We start from the raw sequence: 26,799 nt of genomic DNA, 5'->3' as shown, positions 1-26,799 counted from the left end.
AATTATTTCAGTGTTTCAGAGATTCTTTGCAATAGGCTGCCATACTGAATATTTAAGGATGCTTGACAGTTGTCTGAGTACCAGCCACCAGTGACCCTGTTACCCTGTCGTGCTTAACACGGATAATAAATCTTTCAGTTCAAGTACAGAGTGCATGCAGATACCAAGTGATGCAGATTTTTTTTCCCCTCAATGAAATAAAGATACTCACAAACACACACTATATTAGCCATCCATATTTAATAAAATTATGTTGCCATATGGAAGCACTCTATAAAAAGAGTGCTTTTCCTTACTTTTTTTCAATTTACCATTCAAGCAAAACATAAAGCGGTTTTGTAAATCATGCAGTTAATTTATCCCTCATCACGGAATTTGGCTGTGAAGAAATTGGTATTTTTTTAACTGCTCTCCGGATCAAAAGATCATGGGAAGACTAAAACACAATACTTATACACACTTATTTATGAAATCAGTCGATTTTTAACTCCTTTCACACAAATAGTGTTTGTACAGTGAAAGAATGTGTGAGAAGAGCTGGATTATATGAATAAGTTACCTGACACAGAGGAGTAATCAAAGAAAACTAGCACAAAATCCTCTTTGTGACGGCTAAAGTTCACTCTTTGTGTTGAAGACAGGGGGATTCCCCAACAGTGCTCTCAACTTCAAACATTTATTGACTCAGTCAGTACACCTGTCTGAAGTTCAGCCCCAGCTTTCATCTGAGCAAATCCTTCACACTGCTGATTTCACTCACAGATGTCAGAGGGCTCAGCTGAAGGCACTAATTGCACTGAGAAGCACAGTGAGACCTCTAGCAGTCATTAGATAAAGGGCGACAAAAGACAGAATAAAACTTTATATAAAATCCTGGAAGAGCCTCCTTCATTTCCTTTCAAGCCCCGGCGATCTGTCGAGTTCTACATCTGAAGATCATACTTCAGGTAGATATCATGAACATATGCACTCATGCCAGCTGTGAACTTACCAGGCTCCAAAGTAGGAATGTGCACGATTTACAACCACATCAGAATAAATGAATGCATCAAGATAAAAGAGCCCAAGAGCCAAAAAAATGAGTTTAACTGGGTGACATGTTAACCAGACGTCAGTTTGCGTGATGATATAAATATGAAGCCAGGATCAGTCTTTTTTCTCATTAATCTGCGTGATTGATGCCGCTTTGTTGTGCCATTACCCTGTGGACTCCATTGACTACAGGCTTTTATGAATACGTCACATCCTGCACAAGTATAAGACAAGCTGCATCTCCATGAACTGCTTCCACCAACGATGCATCACCTAATCATCTTATCACTCCCCAAAAGACTAAAAATGGGGCAAAAGAGTAGGTATGTTTGGGATAATGTGGGACACTGTCTGAAACGTTAACAGATTTAACTTGAAAAGTAAAGAAATGGAGGAGGAGGACAAATACAGTACATGGTATTTTACTTGGATGCAAACTTTTTATAAGCTGAAATGGAAGCTCAAGCTTGTTTTATGATAATGGGATAAGTGATAAGTCTATCACACATATGGGAAGTTGAAATGATCATGAAATAATGATAGGAATTATATAAGTACACTGAGCTCGCCACAACTGAATGACAGATATTTGTTTACCTGTGTATTCCATTTATCTATCAGACAAGCTGCTGAGAGTCGTGACTGTTATTCAGACCCGAGTCTGTCTGGTGATCAGTTCTGGGCTTCAGCAGGCAGATTTTTGTAAACTAATGACGATCATTGTTGTCTCAATATGTGTCTTTGGTCAAGCTCTGTAGCAGAGAATGCTGGAAGTTCTCATCACACGACTCGGGGATCAAAAATTCCAGCAGCAGGTCACAGATGCAGTAAAGCAGATGCCTGCAGAAAAACACAGATGTAGGAAAAAGACATCAGGAAAATGACATTCTTAGATTGATGATATAATAGTATAAATATGAAAGGTAAGAGGAGTTTGCAGTTCTATCTGAAACATTAACATTGTGGTTGTACTGTTTAGTGATAATCAGAGACCAGCACTGATACAGTTTCTGTTTCTTGTTAGCTTGCTGTTTGGTTGCTGACTCACTTGTTTATCTGGTGGTCCTGCAAAGACTCCAGCATAGTCTCCAAACTCAGTCTGTACTTCTCATTACCCAGCATGTCAGTGATGAGCTCTGCTCAGACACAAACAGTGAAACATACTGTCAGAAGCTATGAAAATCAGGGCAGCATTTAACAGCAGTAATCTGATTTGAACAGCTGTTATTCACCTGGGAGCAGCTGCATCAGGCAGTCCAAACATTGCTCCTTTGTTTTCTCCTTTTGTGCAGCACTTCGCTCAGGCTGTGGTTGAGCAGGCAGAGTGCCACCGGGCCATACAGCTTCCTGCAGCACTTGTAGGTAAATCACCCAGCAAGGAGCACTGGTAAGGTGGGCGACACCTACATCCAACCATCTGATACAGAAATCAGTTCAATACTTTAGTGAGTGTGTCCATGTTCAGGACATGTGCCAGTGTGTCAAACAGACAGATGGGGAATTAAATGCAAGCTCATGAAAAAGCGTGCTTTAAGCAATTACAGGAGAATGCAAAACATGAACCTTAAGCCAGAAGTGAGGTCCCAGAGGCAGATATCAAGCCAAAAGTTGTGACCAGTATGACCATTTAATGATAGCATAACATTAGGGGTAGGAAAAGCCCATTTCCCACACACCATGTGGTAAAGTGGGTCCAGTAGTTATTTAGTTTAGCAAGTAAAGCACAAAAACCCATAACATTTATGTGTGTGTGCTAAAAAACTCCTGAAAGACAATCGGAGAGAAGATCGTGCACCATTAAAATCCAACTAACCACCACTAACCTGTCCTTGTGCCCTCTAGATCTGGCTGAATGAAGGAAAAATAAATGACTGTAAATATGTCACCTGCTCACAAAATAGACCCCATAGCCAACTGTTGAGGCCTTGCTGTGATTTATTGTAATGAATAAAAATTCAATATTTTTTCCTGGAATGTAAATAACAGAATGACAGTACAAAGACTGCGAACAACCAAAAGGACATCACACAAACTATGGCAGAGAGTAGACAAACACCAGAAAAGTCCTCTAGCAGAGTCACCTGAGGTATAAGTTTTATCAAGTTGAAGTTTCGTGTTCCAGGTAGAGAGAGTGTCAGTCTCCTGATCCCTAACTGGGAGCTGGTTCCACAGGAGAAGAGCCTGATAGTCGAAGGCTCAGCCTCCCATTCTACTTTAAGAAACTCTACCCATACAGTATGATGATCATTCAGGACTTTCTATTCAAAGAGAAGAATTTTGAATTAAGTTGTGGTTTTAACAGGCAGCAAATCAAGAGAAGCTGATATGTTAGCACTCTCACTGTGGCCTTTGAACTGAAGGTTTTTCAGGGAGATTTTACCTGTTTACAGTAACCCACTCTAGAAGTAACAATCTCAAAGTCATTTTTCTGTCTCACTCTCACAGGATGTTTCTAAATTTGACAATATTGCTCAGATGAAGTGAAACAGTCCTAGAGATTTGTTTAATGTGTGAGTTGAGTGACATATCCTGTTCAGAAATGGCTCCAAGATTCGTCACAGTGTTACTCGAGGCCAAGGTAATGCCATCAAGATTAAGTATTTGATTATACTGCTAACATTCTGTCCACATTTGATAACCTGCTTACGATGTGAAATCATCATCAATGTGTGTGGGCAAAACAGAAGCAACTTTGGATTTCTAACTACAAATCCACTCTCTCTTGTTTCTTTTTGTCTTTATCCCACTCTAAAAGTTGGATGTAACAGTGAGACCAAATTCACAACCCAATAGAAACAGATCCAGGTACATTTACTGCAATATTCAAACTGAATACAGGCTGCTGGCCATTGACATGTAGTATCCTTTTGACTTGAAGTCACCTGGAACTGTAGCTGTGCTGTAAACAAATAATGAAGCACAGTTTGACCAGAATAAGAACTAGAATCTTTAACACACTAAGACAATAAAATATTAATGACAAACCAGTGGTAGAAGCATCATAACATCAAGAAAACTGTACAGTTAAAGGATTTTTCTTTTTACATTAAAAAAGAAAAAAAATGTTTGATGATCTGAAATGTTTAAGTGTGACAAACATACAAATAAATAGGAAAACGCTTTTTCACACCATTGTCATATAAAAGACTTACTTCCTTCATTCTGTTCATTGACCCCATTGTGGACCACTAAAATGTTGTATACTATGTAGTATATACCTTATTTACTTTATTTACTAAATTTTGGGTTTGTTTTGTTTTTTTGCACTACATTAGACAACATCAAAATAGCGTTGTCAAAAATGACAATAGCGTTGGCATTTTTGTTATTTGTGTTCTGTAATCTTTATAAAAACCTAGAAAAAAAACCCCTCTTAATCTTTGGTATATGGCGAGGCGCTGTGGACATCCAAGTTTGTGATTGTGTAGATTTTTCAAATCAATACCATGGTTGCATCTACTGAAAATCTCTGTGAAGCTTAAATCTCAGTGACCTTGACTTCAAGGTCAGAGGTAAACTTTTCTGAAAATCGGAGGAGTTTCACATTTATAACACAGGTATGTCTACTAGGAGGCTGAAGGGTAGCACTATATATTTATAAACAATCAAAAACAACAATTTATTTCCAATTTGTATGGAACTTATTTCTGTAAACATGGTGTTTTAGGTCGGATTAAAGGACTGATGTGATGGTAAGGTGTCCGCTGCTCTGCTTTGAATATTGGTAGGCTTTTTTTTTTTTTTTTAATTTTCACAAGAATTGCTACTTCCCCTAGAGTTTTGGCCACCCCAGCAATCAGAAGATTCCCTATGAGCAAGCATTTAGCGACAGTGGGAAGGAAAAACTCCCTTTAAAAAGGAAGAAACCTTCGACAGAACCAGCCTCAGGAAGGGACAGTCATCTGCCGCGACTGGTTGGGGTGGGGGGAGTGAAAATAAAAAAAAAAATTAAAAAAAAGCCAAAGTGATAATTATTGGAGCAGCTTAATTAATATTTCCAGTGTAATTTGCTGATAATATCCTTTTCCAACCCCAGTTTGTGTTTTTATCACTTTTGTCCAGGGTGGAAGATGCCATGCTGGAGATTGACTCTGTATGGTTTTTCAGTGTTGATACTTGGGAACCTGTTGGAGAGGCCAGGGTTGAAAAAGGGATGCCGGAGAACCTGAGAGGGTGTTATCCGCTGGTGTGCATCCAAGGCCAACATCTCTTTAGTTAGGCTGACAAATAAGCGTTGGCCATCTTCTGGTCCTCGTCTAAACAGCATTATTTGTTCGAGGTCATCCAGACGTGTCAGTTTTATGTATCTTGTCTCCAAAGATTCATATCCTGTCTCGTATTTAAATTGTTGAGTGGTCTTAAATGTCCAGCGTTGTTGGTTGTAGTTGTCTTTTGTGAAATAGTCTTCAGTGTACACGCCAGGATCGAGAACATGATCTGGCGGCTGACCCTGAATCTCTATGATGAATTTCAAAACATCATAATATTTTTTCCAGGGTAGAGTGGCACCCCTGTACCAAGCTCCACAGCCACCAGCTCCAGAGACCACATGTCACTTGCTTCGTTATAAGGAAGGCCAAGCATAACCTCAGGTGCACTATAACCAACTGTCCCCACACGGTCACCAGGCATCACTGCAGACGCAGGACATGCGAGGCCAAAGTCTATAAGTCTGACTTTGACTGGAGACTCATAGCGATTTACAACCATGATGTTTCCAGGTTTGAGGTCAGCGTGCACTATTCCCAAAGAACCCAGGTGGGACAGAGCATTTGTGAGTTGACCTAAAATTGGCCTGACTTCGCTTATGGGGAGACGCCGATTATTCGGGTCCCGTATGTAGTCCCACAGGCATTGATCTAGGAGTTCAAATTTCAGGCAAACACGCTCTCCGTCGTGGAAAAAGCCGTTCCATTGAACAATGTTGGCGGCATCTGGATCCAACCTTCTCAGCTGCTCCAGGATGAAAATTTCCAGTTTTGCCTGTTGCAGAATATCAGGGTTGTTCTTGTTCACCTTAATAGCCACAGCTCGGTTGGTTTTGGTATCACGGCATTTGGCTACAATACCATAGCCCCCTTCTCCGAGGAAAGCCTCTACCTTGTAGTGGTTTCCCAAAATGCTCCCTTTAACTATTCCAAGCTCATTTGAGCGGAAGGATGGGTTAGCAATGACTTATGGCATAAGTCATTGTTGATTTTGTCTTCACTCCTGATTTACTTACAGTGCAAGTAAATTGTTCCTGATTTACTTACAGTGTAAGTAAATCAGGAACAACAGTTCACAAACAGCTGCAGATGCGGAGGAACTCTTACCTCTCGATGAAAGTCCCGAAGAGCAGTCTGATGGCCTTCTGGATGTTCTCAGTGCACAGCCAACTCCACTGATCCTTCATCAGCAAACACAAGATGTTCAAAGCGACATCTGCCACAGCTGTGTCTGCAGCACGCACATGCACGCGCGCGCACACACACGCACACACACACACGCACGCACGCACACACACACACACACACACACAAACCCCCATTAATTATACATTAATTATACATTTATTTCAGCACAAGGATGGGAATCTTCACAAATGAATTAAAAAAATATTTGACTACTTGTAAAGGCAGAACACACCATTAGTGGTAGTGGGCAAAAACATGGAGTTACCTTTGTGTTGTTAATAAACAATCAACCAAAAAATTTTTAATGAGAAATATCTATTAATAGATGCTGAGGTCAAGATTTTCCACTGCAAGTAAAAAAAAACATTCTTACTAAATGTGGATTCAAAAAGTCTCCAAAATGTGTTTGTGCCCTATTGCTGCAAATCGTCTACTGCTCAGCTAAAGCCACCACAGACATTGGGTTTTGCTGCACCCATGTGGTAAAACTGTGTCAGTGCATCTTGCCAATGTGGATAAATCTACTTCAGACAAACTCAACCTGTGCCGTGAGTTTTCCCTGAAGTCTTCTTCACATCTTGCTCACACCTCTGCTTGTTCTCTTTCCCATTCAGTCCACATAACAGTGTTTCCTGCTCACCAACAAAATTCTCGAGGTGGGACAGTGACATGCCATTGAGGACCTAGAAAATCAGAATAAGCAAATGATTTCTGAAGAAAATGTCAACGCTCTCCCACATTAGTCTGAAACATGTTTGTGTTGATAGTTCATGAGGAATAATAACTTACAGTGCTGCCTTCACTGAAGCAGTATGTCACTTTAGGATGTAGATCAGGAATGTTGGGTATATTGAAGGCTGGGGAGATTTTGCTTGGGAAAAGCCTCCTGAAGCACAGAACACAAAACAGGAATCCCCGTGTTACAAAAATAAGTGAATTAAATCCAACATGAAAGAAGCTGAGAATTAACTCACCGAATTGATAATAAGGAAGCAAAGTAGATTTGAATGTGTGTGAAGACTGGTATCAGGCAGATAGAGCTCTTACCTGTATTTTCTGTTGTCCATTGTTCTTCCATCAGGATCTCCATCAATGTCCTCTGTTGGGCTGAGGGGTTCTGGATGTGGGAAAGCTGTCTTCAAAGTGTCCAAAGCATTTTCCATCATCTTTCAATCAATCAAACATATGTGAGATAATTAAATTCAAGTTGTAGAAAAAAGAAAGAAAAAGCATCCAGTTTTTGTCTCATTCTGAACATGATTAGCTTCTTGAGTATTTATTCTTCTCTATTTTGTGCGTTCTTGAGTATTACAATGTGGAATTTCTTTACACATTTTCACAAAAGGTCCAACTCCATGCTCAAGAACAAGGCATAAAACTTCTTACTTAACTCTCGCAGGGGAGTAATGGAGTAAATTTCACAAAATGCAACTACTTATTGGTTTAATTTTCTGTTAGCTTGTTCCTACCTTATCAATTCTTGACTTGGCAAAAGGTTTTCTTCCAAAATATGTACAGACACCTGAATTGAGAGCTAGGAACTCCTGCATGTCTTCGTTGTTGGCTATCTCAGGAATGCTGCTTAATTGCTAGAAAACAATAAAAATTATACCACAAGAACAAACGTCAGAACCCTGCAAATGCAAAAGTTATAATCCCAATGCTTACTTTTAGGAAGGCATCCAGCTGGCTTTTACGCACTTCAACCTTCTCACCGTCTGGACTGCTGAATGAGAGATCAGGGAAAATCCTCTTTGGGCCCTTGACATCTGAAATGCAATAAATAAATAAACGTGGCATCTCTTCTTGGACTACTAGGGTTTGGTGATGTCTTAAAGCAGAGGACGATGTCTTACTCTTGATTAATTTCTTCATTTCAGGCTTCTCCTCTAATCGTGTCTGCAAGTTGAGGAACTCGCTGTATCTGCGATTGACAGCGTGACAGGCCGCATGCTGTGGAGTGGCGCTGCCATCACTGGTCGCTGTCTGAAACTGTTAAACAGAAAGAGGGGTGCAGTATGCAATCATCAATAATCCAATTTCATAAGACAGCTTCATTGTACCAGGCTGTGACATGACTGTACCTTTACAGTGTAAAGAATATAGGGATGTATGCCGGTGCCACGCTGGTCTTTTGCGGTGACGGTGCCACCAATTCTGACATTCTGGATGTTCACAGGTGCCACTGCATTGCTGGGGGAATCCAAGTTATAAGAGGGTAAACAAAGCTTTCTTCTAGGGCAACCTGGAGATTTCTCTTCAGCTATGCCTGCTGGCCACTGGGAGTCCACCGGCACCACCACCTTCTGTCCTAGATTTCTCAGTGGACCGAAGCATCCATAGGCTTCAACATCTTTAGAAGTGAGCATGCTGCAGAAGTTGTTTGAAGGACCACACTCGCAAAAGCCTCCTTTCAGATCATCATCCGAGTCAGACTGAGTTAGCGAGTCCAGTGAAATTATTTTGGACTCTGACGAGTTGGAGTGATGGGCAGATGTAAGCGGACAGCAGTTCACTTTGTATGATGTGAGCAGACCTGGGCGGCAGCTTTGAAATTTCCCAGCTGACGCCAAGCTAACCATGCTGCTCAGTGAGGACTCAGTCTGCTCCGTCGTGCTCCGGCTCTCATTCAGGTCATCAAGGTCAGAGGCGCTTTTGCTGGCGAGACCAGCTTGATCGGAAGAAGACAGTGACATGCAGGTGGCCCAGGACTCCTGGTCGATCTGACATTTGTATAGGGGATCTACTGGGAGGTCATCCACGTTGATTTCCTGGTGTGGTTCTCTGCATCTGGTAAGTATGTCTACAATGGTCTGGTTGAGCCAGTCAGGATCGGATATCCTGGTTATGAGCGGTAGCAGCACGTTGCAGGTAATAAGTTCTGTAACCATGTAACCTCCTGTCCTGGTTTCCATCTGTGGGTATGGAACCAGCACGTGTAGTACAAGGTGAACTAGAGCTCTGGAGTAGCTGAGCTCAGCAGCTTTGCTGCTCACAGCTGGATGAGGGGTGTCTACTTCACTGTAGAGCTGCCAGAGGCTCATGCTTCCCTTTTGTGTTGACTGTATCTGTCTTACTGTCATGTAGTTCTGCAGGTGACCCCCGTACACCTCCAGCAACCGCTGAACCATGACCTTTCTGTCCACTCGCCGGGCACGCTCCTTCAGTTCCATCACTGACTCCAGCATCGAATTACGCACCGCACGCTCAAACTCGCCCTCCACCTCGGGCAGCAGAGTGCGATACCACGAGGACACAAAGTCACGCACTGCTTTGTGGACAGCGCTGTGGATCTCATGGTTCAATCTCCACTCGTGCTCAGGTGAATACTGAGGTGGGTTAATGTTGCCAAGAGGCAAGAAGTGCTCCAGGTGGAGAACGCTGTTGGCATCCAGCAGAGCCCGTGACCCAAGCCAACCTCCGAGAACTACCAGGAGACTGGTGAAGACGCAAAGGAGCCAAACATTAACAAGAAGGTGGAAGAGGACGAGCCACACCAGCAGAACTCCGACCCCCAACAGCTTCCCCTGCCCAAGAAAATCCAATAAAGACATTATGATCGGCAGTGGGGATTTGTCCTGTTGAAAAAAAAAATGCATATACTGTTAAATAACAAGCAATAAGAACATTATAGTAATGACTAAATTTCAGTATACCGGTAACTGTTTAATGCAGGGGCGGGGGAACTCCAGGCGTTAAGGGCCGAAGTCCTGCAGGTTTTAGATGTGTCCTCGATCCAACACAGCTGATTTAAATGGCTAAATTACTTCCTCAACATGTCTTTAAATTCTCCAGAGGGTTGCCAATGAACTAATCGTGGGCGATCGTGGCTCAAGAGTTGGCAGTTCGCCTTGTAATCGGAAGGTTGCCGGTTCGAGCCCCGGCTTGGACAGTCTTGGTCGTTGTGTCCTTGGGCAAGACACTTCACCCGTTGCCTACTGGTGGTGGTCAGAGGGCCCAGTGGCGCTAATGTTTGGCAGCCTCGCCTCTGTCAGTGCGCCCCAGGGTGGCTGTGGCTACAATGTAGCTGCCATCACCAGTGTGTGAATGTGTGCGTGAATGGGTGGATGACTGGATATGTAAAGCGCTTTGGGGTCCTTAGGGACTAGTAAAGCGCTATATAAATACAGGCCATTTACCATTTAATCATTTGATTCAGGTGTGTTGACCCAGGGTGAGATCTAAAACCTGCAGGACACCAGCATTTAAGGCCTGGAGTTCCCCATCCCTGGTTTAATGGCTTCAATTCTCACATGATAAAGCCAGCCAGCTACAACTCTCACTCAGATCTATGTTTACACAGTGTTTGTGTCTATGATGGGGCTTTTGCATATCCCTTTATAGGCCTTCCATTAACAAATATATGCATTATAATGTAATCTATTTCCCTCAAGTTTTATTTTACAAATTTCCTTTTTTCATTTGAGACTTTTTTTGTAAATTAAAATCTAAAAAGAGAAAAAAGAAAAGAACTAGGAAGCCTCCACAGAGATAAGCATCTAAATCCTCATAATTAAAACGGTAAAACCGGAATATGCAGGGAATTAGAACAATAATTTAGCATTTTTTTAAGGTGATGTTTTTCTTTGTGTTTTTATAGAAAATTAATAAAACACCACACCTGATATGACATAGGCAGAAGTTGTGTTGCGTTTACTGTAAATGGCCCACAGAATTTGGAGGACGTGTGATTTAATTCAACTGACCATTATACATGTTAAAATTTAGATGGCTTGCAGTGCTGTACTGGATTCAAAACACTGACCCAACAAAATTACAGTTCCAGCAAAATCCCTTCTACTGAGAGACTGTTTTATATTTACTGCCTTCATGAGAATAATAAAAAATGATCAGATAATGTCCGAAGTCATTTGGAAGCAAAAGGTCCATATGACAGCTATAAACCTATTATGTTGTTTGTATGGAGTATAATGTTCTACTCCATTAACTGCCCCGTGACAATGTAATTACGCTTGAATGCACCATCTGTTACAGTATCATGTCAGAGGACTTTCTTCCATGTCAACAGTAAATTGATATAAACTTTAATGGACAGCGAGTAAGACAAAAAAAAAAAATTAAATGAATGAGAGGTAAAACTTGAGGGGGTAGGGACAAATAAGTAAATACTTCAGCCTACTCCTTTTCAAACAAATAATGGAATGATATTTTGTAATGATTGTGAAGGCACATGTTTGAAATGTTTGAAATAAAAATGAACTGAACTGAACTGAACTGAACTGAGTATTGCCTGTTGTTGAACTTTTTTCTGCTTTCTATATTTCGCATAACAGTCAAACCTCGAGAGAAATCCAGAGCGTGTTTACAAAAGTACTGTGGGCTAGCAGCAGCTGAGGTCAGAGCAGAGGTCAGTGAAGCTCACCTATTATATGCAGCTAGCCCGTAGCCTACTGACAGTGGATTTCTATTAGTTTAGGCTATGAAGCAGAAAAACACACATTACCTGAAAGGTTAAAGGACTCTCTTTGGACAAATGCAGGTCGTGTTGAATGTCTTCCTGCTCCGGTCTTAATCCTCCAACAAAGATTATCTGGATAGACGCACAGAGCCCATATGGACAGCTCTCTGGCTGCTGGTTGTCTACTTGAGACAGTTAAAGAGCAATACAGTCATCTATGTGCAGCTGAAAACAAATGCTAGCGATAAGTATGCAGATTTTAGAGAATAAAACTATGTGACCATAAATAAATGAACAGACACAAAACAAGCATACAAATGATACACATTTAAGCGCTAGTAGCTGAATTAGCATAAGTTAAATTCCTTTACTCCATTTTTACAGTTCTGCACACTTAAATATTTTAAATTTATTATCTCTACATTTCTTCTTGATTTAATTGCGTACTTCTGTGTTTTCACCAGTGTTTTCTGCAGAGTAATGAGAGTGATCTGTTTTACAAGTTGACCAAAAACTATATATATAATGTTATAGATACACATAAATGTAGGAATAAAGTGATCGGCAACCCATAACTGTAAAGTAAAGTTTTGGAGTCCTGATTCATATATTCTATATTGTTCTTATTGGTGTATATTAAAGCAATATATTAGTCATGGGAGACATTGGGGGGGGGGGGGGGTGATGCAGTAAGCACTTTCTTTGTCTGAGCTCCTTAAAACAGAATTTTTATGTAATAAAAACATCAAGGCTTTAGTCCTTAGCCCTTGACCTTCAGGGGGAGTTGCGCTCTCTGAGTGGTCTTGTTTTATGTTTATTATCCTCAATTGCCAACGATATTCTATTACACCTACACTATGTTTCGAATGAGTAGAGGCAAACCTTAACTTGGAGAACAGTTAAGATAAATTGCATTAGCATAGATGCTACTGCCATAGTTTGTCAGTTGCTTGCTGCTAAAAACATTTGGAGGTAAATAAGTTGTCTAAAGTGCTCCTAAAAAGTACTAAGACATTTATCTCTCTTCTACTCATATCTTGGTTGTGCAATATTTAGTGATTTCCCTTCCTGTTTCCTTTAACTCTTTCCCATGTGTCGTCCTTTAGTGTCTCCCTGTAAAGTCAGTCATGTCTGTTTGTTTACTTTTCTTTATGTCAGCTTTGTCTTTGTCTCTGCCTCTTGTTTTATTTTAGTAGCTCCTGTCTTTTGTGCACTATGTTCAGTTTTGCTTCCCCCTCTCTTACTCTTGATTTGTCCCCGCTGTGTCCTCAGCTGTCTCCACTTTCCTAATCACCTTCCTGTGTATTTGATTCTCAGACTTTCCTTGCCTTTGTTCTGCTTCTTGTGGCCTTAGAAACACATTTATAGAGTGGGAGTGGGAGAAGAGGGTTGCATTGACAATCCAACACAATGGGCAGCACATTGAACACATTTTATAAGTGGTCAGAAACTTGTAAATAACTCATGAAAGAATAAAGTTACGTTGAAACCAAGCACACCATTGTTTTTCTTGTGACATTACCAATAAGTTTGATGTGTCACATGGCCCCTAAGCAAAGATGTTAGACATACAACATAGAAACCTGGAAAATCACCTGTTAGCACACCACGTGGTTTAAAGCAGGTGTAGCTTATGATTGTATAGGCCTGTATGTAGCTGCTGTTGTAAATGTTTATTCTTTTTTTTCTGCCTACCTTATTTCATAACCTCTGTTTTGTTAGCACCGTGTGTGACTGCAAGCCCAGGCAGGCACAAGTGACTCTCTCCCTCTCTCTTTCACTCTCTCTCTCTCTTATAGCTTACATAACGCAGTTTATCGCTGCAGGCGGCTGTCGCAGCTCCACGCACACTAGTGGGTTTCTGTGGTCTAGCAGGACACGGATATAGAAATCAGGAACTGCATCCACCAGCTGTCATGTCATCTGTGAAGCTCGAGCGTGCAGGTAAGCTTCCTCCTTGTTGTGAATACTGTACAGTAATACAGTTCAGATTGCACAGAACGATGCGCTGCTGGTTTCATAACTTACAGGAAGCTGCACGTTTTACAAGCCACGAGCATTTGAAGCGCACTTGATGAAATCGCATTTATCATATTTGCATCTCTATAAATCAGCTGGACTGTTGAGCGCGGTGATGGGCGGTTGTGACTGTATGTAGAGTAATATCAGTACAGAGTGTTCTTTCAGCCTCACGTTGGCATGTGTGGATTTAATTTCACAGGCCGGTGGATATGAAAAACTCGGCAGGCATTGCACTACCAGAAAACAGAGTAGAACTGAGGCTGTAATCGGAGACTTGGATATCTGCTGCTTAGCTGTTTACAGCACAACCGCCACGTTTATGGGGATTTTGTAACAGCCCGTCTGCTGTAGGCCAAATATAATTAGCCATAACTTATAGCAGAAAATTTCCCTCCACATCAAACTAATCGTTTCAACACCGATTTATTCAAGGTTTTTCTTTAATTTGTCACCCAGTAGTACAGCACTGGGTGTATTTGGATAAACAAGCTTAAAGCGACATGTTTGTCATTGTCTCAAACTCCAGAAATGAAACTTTTGTACATTGTAATTTCTCTGAGTGGATCTCCAGAATATACTGTTGTTTAAACAATCATGTGCTTTTGCTTTTGTAAAAATGAAGCCCTTCCCTGTCAGTAGTGGCAGGGGTGGATGGTAACAGTACAGCTGACTGTTGTGAATAATTTAAGTCATGCGTCTTTAACACTGGAGTCAGAGAAGCAGTTGGTGACTTTTTCACTGAGGATCTGAAGCGGTGGTTAAACGGGGTTCTCCCTAAAGATCTCAGCAGGGCACTGAGCTGTTTATTGTAGCTTTTCTGAAACAAAGGACCACCCTAAACTAGAACAGCAGATTTCAATGTCACTGTTATTTTATACTTTATATTTTATGTTTTAGTAGCTGTGACACTTAAATGAACGACCTTTTAAAGACAAGTAAATGCACACTTGAAAAAGTAATGGCAGGTTTTAAATGTTTCTTAATCAAGGTGAAAGTTGGGGAGTCGTTTATTTTATTTTTATTTTTTTATATCCCCGAGATGCTGACAGAAGGACAAACAGTGTTACGTAAAACTTACCAAGCCAAATGTGTTTAAACTCTGCTCAGAAGCAAAGCTTGGGCAACTAAAGAGCTCTAATGTGGCACTGACCCTGAGTGCTTGTTTTCATTCCTTATTTTTTCTTAATTTATTGAGCTGCATGCAGAACTGCCAGTAAAGTAAAGTTTATACTTGGGTTGCCAGAAATGTTGTTTACAGCAGTTACTAAGTAAAAGGGAAATATTGTCCAACTGTAAGAAGTGTAAAGCAAAAGTTGCACTAAAGAAAGGTAATTTCTGTCCATTCTTTCATTTGGGTTCAGATCAGGCAAAAAATGCCCACAATGGCAAGGTACTGAAGGGGCTGGAGACAATTGCTGCCCTGGTCCGCTCTGTTGAAGAGACCCCTGAGCCAGTAGCTACCAAATTAGAGGGAACCATTCCCTCCTGGATCAATGGCAAACTCCTCCGCAATGGCCCTGGGAAGTTTGAGTTTGGAGAAACACAGTGAGTTATAAAGACCTGCTGCAAAGCACAAAATGAACATTTCTATAACAATGGAGTCGAGCCTTAACATCTGTGTTTCATGACAGCTACAACCATTGGTTTGATGGGATGGCTATGCTGCACCAGTTCAAGATTGAGAGAGGTGAGGTGACGTACATGAGTCGGTTCCTGCAGAGCGATACCTTCAAAAAGAACAGCGAGCGGGACCGGATCATAATGTCTGAGTTTGGCACGCTTGCCATGCCCGACCCCTGTAAAAACTTCTTCCAGCGATTCCTTTCTCGCTTTGAGAAGTTTGGTGAGTAAATAAGACAGTGGGATGAAGTATATGTGCATAATGGATCAAAAAGCAGGTTTTCTGCTGCAGTTAATTTAAAAAAGCAGAAGAGCCACGACAGCTAGAGATAAAATCAAGTTTATAACTTTGCTTTGCTAAATCCTCCTGGGATGGAGCTTCTTAAGTGTTCTGTATATACCCAAGTTTACAGTGGGGAACCAGGGGGAGCATAAAATGTTTTACATTCCCACTGGACCCTCCAGTATAACTACAAACTGTAAATCATATAGCAGACCAATTTCTTTAAAAGGAGAAAAGCTTTCAGTCCTAAAAAAACATGCCATCCTTTATTTGTCTTTGCTACAGAACCCACAGACAATGCAAGTGTGAGCTTTGTGAAATACAAAGGGGACTACTATGTCAGCACAGAGACAAACTTCATGCACAGAGTGAACCCAGAGACCCTAGAAACTTTAGAGAAGGTAATGTCATTTGTTATGTGCAGTAAACGCATTTCTTTGTCATTGTGTAGTCTGGTATAAACATAGTATACATCCTTATCATTCTGTTGTTTTGCAGGTGGACTGGAGTAAGTTCATTGCAGTAAATGGAGCCACTGCTCACCCCCACTATGATCCAGATGGTACCACCTACAACATGGGCAACTCCTATGGAAGAAGAGGTTTGTTCCTTGAGTCAAGTATCCACACTAAAGTCTGCACAGTTACATGGCTTTTTAAAATTTATTTTTTTATTTTTATTTTTTATCTTGATTTAGAAAAAAAGAAATGAACTGTACTTTGTTGGAAGAAAGGAGGTGCAGCAGTTAGCAGTGTCAAATCACAGCAAGTGTCTGGATTCAAATCCACTGGCCGACTTAGGTCTTTCTGTGGAAAGTGCGTCATCTCTGCCTCTCCAGGCATTCCAGCTTCCTCCCAGAGTCCACAGACATGCACATTAGATTAACTGGGTTGGGTTAATTAGGTTGATTCTAAATTGGCCATAGACATCACTAGTTGTCTGTCGCTGTTATCCTTGCAACAGACTGGCAAACGGTACAGGGCGTACCCTGCCTCTCACACATGACAGTTGGGATAGGCTCCAGCTCCCCCTTCCTCAGCAACTCTGAATTAGATAAGCTGAAGAGGATGGATGGAAAATGGATGGAACAATTTTTTGTAAAACACTTCTCCTTCCAGGAGTCCTCTACAATATCATCAGAGTACCTCCTGAGAAGACGGAAAGCGAAGACACTCTGCAAGGAGCCAAAATCCTCTGTTCTATTGTGCCTGCAAACAAGTCCCATCCCTCCTACTACCACAGCTTTGGTAAGGCAGCACACCAGGGTACCACTCATTATGCTTGTTTTTTTTTTCCATTTGCTACCCTCATCTGCAAAGCTTGGTAATCTTTTTCTTCCTGCTTCCAGCCATGTCTGAGAACTACGTGGTGTTCATCGAGCAGCCAGTCAAGATGGACCTGCTGAAGATAGTCACATGTAAATTAAGAGGGAAGGCTCTGAGTGATGGAATCTACTGGGATCCCAAACAGGAGACAGTCTTCCACCTCGTGAACAAGCACACAGGCGAGGTGAGATGCGATCAGTAGCGGTTTTAGATACAGGCGACACGGGCGGTTGCCCGGGGCGGCATCATGGTGGGGGGCGGCATCACGGGCATCGGCAAAAAAAAAAAAAGAAAATGCTCGTACTCATGCTGCCCCGACGTCAGCAAGCGCATATTGGGAATGGCATAGGCACCGATCGGTTTTCTATCGCCCATTTGCTGGGAGTAAGGGCGCCCTCCGTTTGCGAGGTGCACCTGCTGCTTGCGGCGCAGGGAGGAGAGGGCGGGGCGGCGGGGGATTCTCTGACCGGCTGGAGCAGCATCTAATAACCAACTCGCAAAATAAAACAAAATAAAAACAAACCAACAAAGACGAAAACACCAGACATTATGATACAGACTTATAATTTGCACCGATGTTTTTTTGAAATTCTATACACGAAAAGTGAGGCGAGAGCCCTCGGTGCGCCTGCTCGCTGCTGAAGTCAAAGTAAACTTTATTGTCATCTCCGCATACAGTCCAGAGACGAGACGACGAGGCTCCAGTTACAGCAGTGCAAGTAAACAAACAATATATATAAGAAGAGTAAGAAAATAAACATACCCTTTAGGACCAGGGATAAAGGGATCAATAACAATTTAAAATTTACAGTTTGATGATTTAAAGTCTCACACACAACCCATTGAAAGGGGAGGGGGGCCAAATAGAGCACATTTCATTCATAATGTTGTAAATCCAAGTCCATTATGTATTCTTGATTTGAATCCTGGGTTGTCTCAGAAATCTCAGAAATGCACCCTAGACAAAGTGAATCTGTGAACTAAGGTGTAGGTGTGTTAGATCATGTTGTGGTGATCCTTGGGTTGAGGGATAGGTGTTCATACTGGAGTGCAAAATTAAAACCACTGGAAGATGGAAAAGAAAAGTTCAAAGCCATCAGGTGCTCAGTTTAGAAAAAAGAGAAAAGAAGAGGAGGAGAAACGAGCAAAAGATACAGGTAAGCAGATGTGTCATTGGATAATGGCAGGTCATCCTGAAACAATCAGAATCAGAATACTTTATTATGTGGGTGATCGTGGCTCAAGAGTTTGGAGTTCGCCTTGTAATCGGTTGCTGGTTCGAGCCCCGGCTTGGACAGTCTTGGTCGTTGTGTCCTTGGGCAAGACACTTCACCTGTTGTCTACTGGTGGTGGTCAGACCACCACCAGTAGGTGGGCCTCTGTCAGTGCGCCCCAGGGCAGCTGTGGCTACAATGTAGCTTGCCATCACCAGTGCATGAATGGGTTGATGCCTGAATGTGTAAAGCGCTTTGGGGTCCTTAGGGACTAGTAAAGCGCTATACAAATACAGGCCATTTATTAATCCCTAATCCCCGTTACAGTTGCTCCAAGAAGAAATGGTAAAAGTAGGAACAGTAACAGACTAAAACAATACCTTATGTTACAGAGGGAGTGTTCGCCCAGGGCACCAAACAGGCTAGGACCGCCACTGGATGCGACTGTTAATATATTTTTTTAACTGCACTTCAATATTATATTTATATACAATAACAACTGATGTTCCTGTTGATTGATTATGCAAGAACTAGCAAGCCTGCATGTAATGTAAATGTAAAAAGAGGCAAAGACAGAATCCGTTTAAATTGGGTGTGGATTTGAAACATTGGTTGAATTCCACTCCAGGCCATTAGGGGGCCACCTAGGCTGAAAATGTTCATCTCTGCTTAGCGCCACAAATTTGCAATGACATTGCAGTAGGAAAACTCCCTAGAGTGGCCCCATTTAAAGGGCTACACAGAGAAAACTAGGTGATTCAGAATGTAATGTAACAGATGTAATAAGCATGTTGTGTGTACATATTAAGCTTTTATTACTCCATGTTGATTTTATTTTAAAGTTTTTAACATAATTTGTCTTCTGAATAAGTGATGGTGATGTTGAGGAGTACTGTCCTTAAAGGAGAGTGTCCTTGTAGTTTACAGCGAAATGAAGTACTTGACAGAAATTCTGTAACTGTATACGCTGTACCGCAGGTCAGCTCAGTGAAGTACCACACCAAAGCCTTCTCCACCTTCCATCAAATCAACGCCTTTGAGGAGGATGGATTCTTGATGCTCGATATGTGTTGCTCCGACGACGGCCAAGCCATCAACAACTACCTCATCCAGAACTTGCGTAAATCAGGAGACGCGCTGGATGAGGTCAGTATAATTGCATGAACACATTGTTACAAAATAAATGTAGCAAGAAAAACAGATTTTTTTTTTTTTTCACTGTACTTAAGTTTTGGCATAATAAATATTTATAACCGGGGAAGACAATATTGGCTTTGCTAATTTACTAAATAATTTAGTGAGAAAGCTATTCAGTGTTAGCTTTATGGATTTCAGTCTGTTCAGATTTGAATTAACCAAATATCTAAAATGTGCAAATATTGTTCCTCTCAGGTGTACAACACCTTGTGCAGGGTTTTCCCTCGACGTTTTGTTCTGCCACTGCATGTGACCAATGAAACCCCAAAAGACCAGAACCTGAACACTCGACCCTGCAGCAATGCATCGTGTGTCAAAATCGGTGACGACAAGGTGAGTTGACTTCTTGCTCATGCCTTCATTTACAGTTCACCTGTAGCACACATGCTGGAGGCAGTAACCAGAAATGAGTTGTCTTGACAACTCATACAGTGTTGTACAAGTCAACAAGCAGGCAGTGAAAATATTAAGCTTCTTATTTTGAAATTAATCTAAGTGGCAGAAGTAAAGCGTTCCCTTGAGTAGAAATGTTAACGCCACACTACGGTATGAACAGATGCAGAAAATTAAGTTAACAAAATGAGTACTAGGTTTTTGGGAGGGGGTTGAAACGCATAAAAAAGGCTTTTCATAAAATTAGAAAAGCCTGCTTAAAAGTAACCGCTACATTTGTAAAACTACTGATTAGTGAATTTGGGATATTTAGACTGATGGGTAACATCAGCACAAAATCTATTCTGTTATCTTAAGAGATGTTTCTGTAGTGATTTTTATCATTTTTGCAGTTTGTGTAGTTTTTGACCTGTGTGTATGGAAGTTTACATAATTTCTAGTATGTTAGAACAAATGTATGGCAATCAGAGTTCACATAACTAGGTTGCAGAAACATGAGTCCAGTTAAAGGTGAAGCTCATGGTCACAGAGCTCGCACGCTCGACTGACCTTAGGTGGTAGTTCATCCTCTTTTTCAATAGGTGTTCTGCCAGCACGAGGATCTCCACGGAGAAGACCTCCATGAGTACGGTGGCCTGGAGTTCCCGCAGATCAACTACGCCAGATGTAACACACATCCGTACCGTTATTTCTACGGCTGTGGCTTCAGACATCTGGTGGGAGACTCTCTGCTCAAGATGGACCTGAAGGACAAGACATTCAAGGTCTGTATAATACTGTGCAAAGGGCTCCACCTCATTTAAACATGAGAGACGATGAGAGAGCGTTAGTGAATTTGATCACATTCACTGCTGTTATACTGTGTAAATTATTAGTTAACATAATTTAAATGGTATATTGGTTTATTGCTAGCCCTTAGTTTAGTGTTAGCCCTGCGACAGACTGGCGACCTGTCCAGGGTGTACCCTGCCTCTCGCCCTATGACAGCTGGGATAGGCTCCAGCGCCCCCCGCGACCCTGAAAAGGATAAGCGGAAGCGAATGGATGGATGGATGGTTTATTGCAGCTTCTTTCTGGTTAATATCAACTGTCTTCCTACACTGCTGCAGACAGTTGTCTATACATTCAACTACATCTGGGCTGTCACAGTAAAAGCTCATGATCTTTCAGAGTTAAAGTTTTATGTAGTAAAAAATATTTAAAACTAGGCAAAACGATGCCTCAGATGAACTACACGTGAAATATTAAACCATTACTCTTGTTAAACGTAACTTGGCCAAAAATGTAGAAGTAACATTGGGAAAAATTAACTACATCCTGACTGCTTCCATAGCAACTGTGATTATCAGTGTGAGCAATTTGCTGCTCTGGGAGCATTCGTGTGTGTGTGTGTGTGTGTGTGTGTGTGTGTGTGTGTGTGTGTGTGTGTGTGTGTGTGTGTGTGTGTGTGTGTGTGTGTGTGTGTGTGTGTGTGCGCGCGCGCGCCAGACTGGAACTGAGCCAGTAGTTGAAGAAGCAAAATTAAGATGGCGAACAAGAGCAACTTTAAAATGTGGAGTTAAATTGAAAAAACACTGACACTTGTGAAAATGATCATCCACAGGTCTGGTACCAGAAGGGTTTCTACCCCTCAGAGCCTGTGTTTGTGCCGTCACCTGATGCTGTGGAGGAAGATGATGGTGTCATCCTCTCGGTGGTTCTCACCCCGTCACAGGTAAGAGTCTCGGCTGCACAGACGTAGCAAATACATCTACCTAATGTGCTGAACCTTGTTGTGTCTCATGACGTTATCAGAGGTTTATGGTTTCCTGAATTTGAGGTACCAGCATGTCTGCAAGTCCGCCTAAGCTTGATTCCTTTCCGCTTCAAATTCTTTAATCAGCTGGACACGATCTATCATAAATATTCATGTGGGTGACGAGCAGAGTCATAAATATTCATTGCTGAATTTACGCGAGTGAATTTTTGGAATTTAAAAACAGAACTTTCTAAAGCCTTCAAGATTAATGGCAGAAAGTGCACTTGCTGGCTACATTAATGGTGCCAGTAAAAGATTTTCTGAGTAACGTAAGATTTTTTTTTTCTTTCCCAAAAATGGTGTTCTACTACATCCCAGTGTCCGTCTTCCTGACAGCACATTGGGCAGCCTGAATCAAAACTGAGCATTATGCTATTGTGTCCATCTCCCCTATAGCAAATGTCAATTGTTCATTTGCCCGTCTGTTTATTTTAAAATCCTAATCAGTTTTAATTACCCCTGAAACACTGGATGAGGACCCTTTTATTATTCTTTTGTACACACAATGCGTTCTGGTCCTTGAATTTAAGCAAAGCTGCTATTCTAAAGACATGCACACCTCTCAAGCATACCTCCACCTGGTGTACTGAACCTAAGTGAAGTCTTTCACTATGTGGTGGTGTGTAGAGAAGTGTGATTTGTTTTGTGTGTGTGTTAACGCCATCAATCGTTTCTCTCCAGGATAAAGGGACCTTCCTCCTGATTTTGGATGCCAAGACTTTTGAAGAGCTAGGAAGAGCCTATGTGCCTATTAACATGGCTTATGGCTTCCACGGTACCTTCAGTGCCTCTGCATAAACTTCTTGTTTTTTAGACTCCCCATGATTCATGGGCCATGAATACAACGCATCAATAAGCATTAGCCAGTTATATATCAGATGGTACTGAGTTGCTGCTGCTTTTTATGCTTAACATATATACTGTCTACAGATATTCACTACAGGTGAGGATCACCAGACATTATGTTATCACCATATTTCACTGACAATACAAGCAGTGTGCTGAGTATTACAATAACCGGATTTATCATATCCAGTAAGATTATGTTATCTCTCTTTAGTAGTTTGCTGCAAATAGACGTTGGAGGTTGCTGTCCCATTTTTACTCTAATGACTGAGCTGTTAGCTTGTTCTGAATTAGGAGGTAGGTAGCTTTGTCAAGTGAAGTGTGATCAGTGTTGGATGGATTTTCGACTGGTAGGACTCAGAGGTGTGGACTCGAGTCACATGACTTGGACTCGAGTCAGACTCGATTCATTAATTTTATGACTTTAGACTTGACTTGAAAAAATGTTCTAAGACTTGTGACTTGACTTGGACTTTTACACCAATGACTTGGGACTTGAATTGGACTTGAACCGGTTTACTTGAAAAGACTTGATATTTTACCCCAAATATAAAATTTAACACGCATATTATATAGAGATTGAAAATGTGACGTCATTCACGGGTAGAACCGCAAAGGATTCTGGGAACTCGTGGCAAGCGGTACTAGCGCACGCAGGCTTTCAATTAAAATCAGTTATACAGCGATAAAAAGAAACACAAAAATGTCAAGAAGCTGTTGTATTATTAACTGCAATAGCCGGTCGCATGACAGCCACAGGAAGCCGACGGGTAAAGAGATCGGTTGTTATCGGATTACGTCGTTGAAGAGAAATTGTTCGAGCCATGTTTCCGAAGTAACAAAGACGCGACTGGATTGCAGCCATTCAAAGATCAAATATAACGTCCCAGAACACTCCAGCTCACAGGTTAGTCTGCTCCAAGCATTTACACGAAGGTCAGTGTTTTTTAGTAGTTAATACGTCATTTTCATAACATAATTGGTGATATAGGTTACAAGCAAGTCTGGCGCTGAACAGAAATTGTCGTGCTATGCTCCTTTGTTTATTGTGCATAAATAGTGAATTGTCCTGACACAATATTGCGTTTCGCTTCTGTTATTATGGTACAGTGACAAAAACATATACTTTTATTCACAGGATAAAACAGGTTTTTTGTATCACTAATTGTCCAGTGCGATTACAGCATACAATATTATTGTCACTGCTACATTTCTGTAATGCTACCAGAAATTATTTCCACTACTAATTAATTACCGTTAAGCTCAAAGGTCCTATTAATAAACGGTTAACGATTGTGTATTTATGACGACGATTTGTGAGACTGGTAAACTTATGATACGTACGATGGTCTTTCGTTCTACACGGTGCATTTCAAGGTCCTGTACCCATCCGTCGGTAAACTGTACCTGGGCTTGTTGCAGTGACCTGAAGTTACTAAACTTCATGAGTGTATGCACTCACTCCAAGAACCGTATAATTATAAATATGCATATAAATATGCTAAGATGAGATAGCTGACTTCATCTAACTAGCAAATGTTGTCCAGGCTACGTTGGTGATGCAGTTTTTTTAATGTATATGATATTTTTGTCATGCGATTTTAAAGCCGGTGTTGTGCCAAAAAGTGATTGTCTGCCAAAAAGTGATTTCCAGTGTTTCTGTGTATTTTTTATGTGTAATATCTTTACGTATGTTCGTAAATAGACTTCGGTGAACAGGGGATACAAAGGGGTTACATAAAGAATTAAAAAATTATCTGTTTTTTAAGTATCTTTACAACTTGTACTTACATTATAACCAATCCGGTCCTTTATCCCCACTTAAAATATTTTTACAGAACTATTGTAATATTTGCTGCCATTTCTGCTGTCCTGTTGGGCAACTTACTCTTACAAAATACATTTTTAATGTTAATGAGATTTTTTTTACTGCATAAATAAAGGTTATATAAAAGTCGCTGCCAAAAACTGATTGCGGCTTGTATCTTGCTACACGAATGTTGTTTGTGGCTCAAGATGACTTTATGTCATCCATAAGGGATGCATTTGACATATGTTTAACATATTATAGCCCAACAAGTTACTTATAGCACTTTAAATATGAGCAATCGCTTTTTGGCAAATACCGGAAATCAGTTTTTGGCAGACAATCACTTTTTGGCACGACACCGGTCCTACAACCGCATCCAAGAATAACATGCAGCTTATCTCAGAACTGTCGGTGAAAATTATTCTTGGAGCTAGGTTTAATTGAGCTGCATTTTAAAGAGGTGCAATTTCACAATTTGTGTATATTTTCTAAGTTCACTATTTTGTCATGTGTTGAGAAAAACACAGATTTAAAAATTACATGGTCTAATATTTACATTTAGCATAACTGCAACATACTTTTTTTTTTTTTTTTTTTTTTAAAGACTCGAAAGGACTTGAAATTCAAAATTTCAGACTTGTGACTTGACTCGGACTTTTACACCAGTGACTTGAGACTCGACTCTGACTTGCCTGACATTACTTGAGACTTGACTTGAGACTTGAGGATAAAGACTTGAGACTTACTTGAGACTTGCAAAACAATGACTTGGTCCCACCTCTGGTAGGACTTGTAGGGTACAGTTGAAAGTAAATCTGTGGTCACCCAAGTGCCAAAATGTTTTTTTTTAAAGAAATTTATTCCAAAAATTTTTACAAATCTGACTTTTGTACTGTTTTTTTTTAAATATAATTTTTTAATTAAAGTTTCAACATTAACACTTTTCAGAGGTGAAGTGTCTGGATTCTTTTCACACACTGAATCAGTCAAAACACATGGTTGAGAATAATGTACATAAGTACGATTCCTCACATCAAATATTCTTTTACAGTCTTTTACTGGCAAGTGGTACATTTAAGGCCCCAGGTTTTATAAAGTCAACATGTGTTGCTAATTATAACAATTTGTATAGCAATCAAATTTGCATCCTTGACATTAATATAGATATTAATCGTTAATTTGTTATTACCTTTGTTCAGATTACTTGTTTCACAGTATACATTAAGCCCATAAATAGACTAAGTGTCACACAAATCACTTAAACTAAACAGACCCTATTTTACATAACAATGGGGTCTTTTTAATTGAGAATTGAAAATTGTATTAAAACTAAGTGGCATTTCTTTACCATACAGTTTTTAATTCTGTTAACTTCTGCTCCACTGTAGGGAAAAACATAACTCTTAATCCACAATTTGACAGCTTTTAATTTCCAAATTACTCTTTTGTGTTACAATAAAACATGCTACATATTTAAACATTTAAAAGACACATCGAGGTCTCCAGCTCCTCAAAAGTAAGGATTGTCTTTAAATAAATGAATAAAACACAATTCCATTAGTGATGGTATAAACCTAAAATTTTTTTTACAAGGGCTCAACTAGAAGGCTAAAAAAAAAAAATTGGTGCTAATAAAATAATTTTGTCACAGTTAAATAACACATTTCTGCATTAAGTGCCAACTCTGATTATGTAAATCTTATGTAAGCACATGTATTTTACATGTAAGTGATAACTGTGTGTGCCATTTGTACTTCCTCCACTATTCTAATGCATAATACACATTTATAGTGGTCTAAATTTGAAACGCATGCTTTATTAAAGTCTGGGTGCGCTTCACCCAGATTTCAGAAGTATACAGAATATCATTCACAGACGTATTTCTGTAGTAAATGTAATAGGCTAGGAAATGGTTTTACTGTGTAGAGAATTTATTAGAGGTCCTCTCTAAATTATGACTCAATAGAGGCTATTTTTCAAAAACCGATTAAACTCTCTGCACTTACACTAGAAGATGAATTTGAAAACCCATGAATGAAAAAGCTCTACACAGTTGTAACTGAGGTGTGGCTTTTTGGAGGGTTTTTTGGTTTCTTTGCTGTTTATAAGAGATCCACACATCATCCACTAGAGGTCAGCATGTGATGACATTTACCTTCCTTCAGTCACGTTCTGGATCTGCAGAGTTGGAACAACGACTCAGTACCTGACCAGGATTTATTTAAATTAATTTATAAATTAAGAAAAAAGTTGTATACCACTTTGTGTCGTGTGTGTTTTGTAACCATGTTCGCTTTCTGTATTGTAAACCTCGTGAACTGCAAGGCTGTTTTCAGCTTTGCGATTGTGAATCGTAACGGACCCATTTTCTGTCTCATACAACAGTCTGAACAAAGGGGTGAGGCAGGGGCAACGTCTCTGAAGGAGGTGGGCTCAACATGGCC

At 40.6% G+C, this 26,799-nt stretch overlaps 2 protein-coding genes across 2 annotated transcripts; one reads left to right on the top strand and one right to left on the bottom strand.

Moving 5' to 3' along the window:
• Positions 1-221: 221 nt before the first annotated feature.
• snx19a (sorting nexin 19a) lies at positions 222-12,052 on the bottom strand. Its single transcript, XM_085470001.1, has 12 exons — positions 11,893-12,052; positions 8,513-10,006; positions 8,285-8,420; positions 8,097-8,197; positions 7,898-8,017; positions 7,476-7,594; positions 7,218-7,314; positions 6,970-7,111; positions 6,348-6,471; positions 2,265-2,449; positions 2,081-2,168; positions 222-1,872 (listed from the first exon to the last, which is right to left on the bottom strand). Exons 2-12 carry the CDS (start codon positions 9,980-9,982, stop codon positions 1,761-1,763), a joined length of 2,694 nt encoding a protein of 897 aa, XP_085326127.1. The 5' UTR covers positions 9,983-10,006; positions 11,893-12,052; the 3' UTR covers positions 222-1,760.
• Positions 12,053-13,636: 1,584 nt separating this feature from the next.
• On the top strand, positions 13,637-25,298 carry LOC146700013 (carotenoid-cleaving dioxygenase, mitochondrial-like). The gene is made up of 12 exons (XM_085469999.1): positions 13,637-13,791; positions 15,231-15,414; positions 15,501-15,712; positions 16,058-16,173; positions 16,271-16,373; positions 16,891-17,019; positions 17,121-17,281; positions 19,290-19,457; positions 19,704-19,841; positions 20,483-20,665; positions 21,505-21,615; positions 22,381-25,298. Exons 1-12 carry the CDS (start codon positions 13,764-13,766, stop codon positions 22,495-22,497), a joined length of 1,650 nt encoding a protein of 549 aa, XP_085326125.1. The 5' UTR covers positions 13,637-13,763; the 3' UTR covers positions 22,498-25,298.
• The last annotated feature ends 1,501 nt before the right edge of the window (positions 25,299-26,799 follow it).

Source organism: Copadichromis virginalis, linkage group LG10 (genome assembly GCF_057382275.1).
Source record: "Copadichromis virginalis isolate Kocher_CV1m ecotype Utaka linkage group LG10, C_Virginalis_male_GT1.1, whole genome shotgun sequence".
Lineage (NCBI taxonomy): Eukaryota > Metazoa > Chordata > Actinopteri > Cichliformes > Cichlidae > Copadichromis > Copadichromis virginalis.
This window is presented reverse-complemented; position numbering and strand designations above follow the sequence as displayed.

Coding starts and splice junctions, on each gene's coding strand:
- snx19a (XM_085470001.1), bottom strand. CDS start 9,982: ATGTCTTTATTGGATTTTCTTGGGCAGGGGAAGCTGTTGGGGGTCGGA. Junction 8,421..8,512: donor ATATTCTTTACACTGTAAAG/GTACAGTCATGT, acceptor TCTGTTTAACAG/TTTCAGACAGCGACCAGTGA. Junction 7,112..7,217: donor GCTTCAGTGAAGGCAGCACT/GTAAGTTATTAT, acceptor CTGATTTTCTAG/GTCCTCAATGGCATGTCACT.
- LOC146700013 (XM_085469999.1), top strand. CDS start 13,764: ATGTCATCTGTGAAGCTCGAGCGTGCAG. Junction 15,415..15,500: donor TTTGAGTTTGGAGAAACACA/GTGAGTTATAAA, acceptor GTTTCATGACAG/CTACAACCATTGGTTTGATG. Junction 21,616..22,380: donor TGGTTCTCACCCCGTCACAG/GTAAGAGTCTCG, acceptor GTTTCTCTCCAG/GATAAAGGGACCTTCCTCCT.